General features: G+C 40.5%; 1 protein-coding gene across 1 annotated transcript in view; it reads left to right on the top strand.

The window, feature by feature from the left end:
• Nucleotides 1-504: 504 nt before the first annotated feature.
• Nucleotides 505-931, top strand: part of Dip-C (dipeptidase C) — a 253,805-nt gene continuing 253,378 nt past the window's right edge. Inside the window, exon 1 of the mRNA XM_070102668.1 lies at nucleotides 505-621. Coding sequence (XP_069958769.1) covers nucleotides 602-621 — 20 coding nt within the window. The 5' untranslated portion in view covers nucleotides 505-601. The remainder of the gene's footprint in view (nucleotides 622-931) is intronic.

Genomic DNA, 931 nt, shown 5'->3' with positions numbered 1-931 from the left:
AGCGAGAGATAATGATAGTAACATGTGTAAATTACTTAGGATAACCCCAGAAAAGTCAAAGTGACTTATTTAGGTACAGGTACACTTAAGTACAATTATGATACCTAGTAACATATGTGTAAATTACCTAGGATAGCCCAAAAAAAAGGTCAAACAAAGTTGACTTATTTCCACGGGGATCCTTGTGTTAGGTAATGTTTGTCATTTAACAGAACAAGTGCTTCCTGACACGGGTCTTAGTCATATGATGACCCGCAGCTGGAGCTTTCCGCTGGCTTACCGGTTCACCCCATAAATGGTTAAAATTATAACCACTAGAAGTATTTACCCCGAAATATCTTCTATATTATGTGAGGTTAGGTTAGGTTCATCAGGAAACAGGACGAAGTGTTTCCTGACGCGGGTCATACGATGACCCGCCGTTGAAGCTTTCGGTCATCTGACCGAGGCCTTCCACCGGCTTACCCCTCCACCCCTCAAAAAATTATACCCATAGTTAAAAATATTAGTATATATTGGCATGAGTGTAGAGTGAGGCTAGCGTGCGAGCCTGCCACAACACAGCTGGAGGCGTCACACTACAACGAGTCTCACTAACATCATGGCTGCCGCTGACAAGACGTGAGTTACTCTTCTCCTTCAACATTTCCTCTTAACTAGTCATGACAACACCGGATCATCTCCGAAATTGACGGAGCTATTGATTTTCAGTTACTCCTTAATATTTTCAAGTTAACGCTGTAGTTTGGGGAGTAATTCTGGTGTTTAGAAGGGAAGGGATGTCATGTTGATGCTGCTCTCCTCTTACAAAAATATTTTTTCCAATATGGTGCTAGTATTTTGATTGTTTTTATGTGTGTGTATATGTTTTAAATCCACATATTTACCACTATTGTGATTACCTCTCTCATACGTATTGGAGGGAAAATAA

Source organism: Cherax quadricarinatus, chromosome 83 (genome assembly GCF_038502225.1).
Source record: "Cherax quadricarinatus isolate ZL_2023a chromosome 83, ASM3850222v1, whole genome shotgun sequence".
NCBI classification, from domain to species: domain Eukaryota; kingdom Metazoa; phylum Arthropoda; class Malacostraca; order Decapoda; family Parastacidae; genus Cherax; species Cherax quadricarinatus.
Note: the sequence above shows the minus strand (reverse complement) of the source record. Positions and strands in the feature narration are given on the sequence as shown.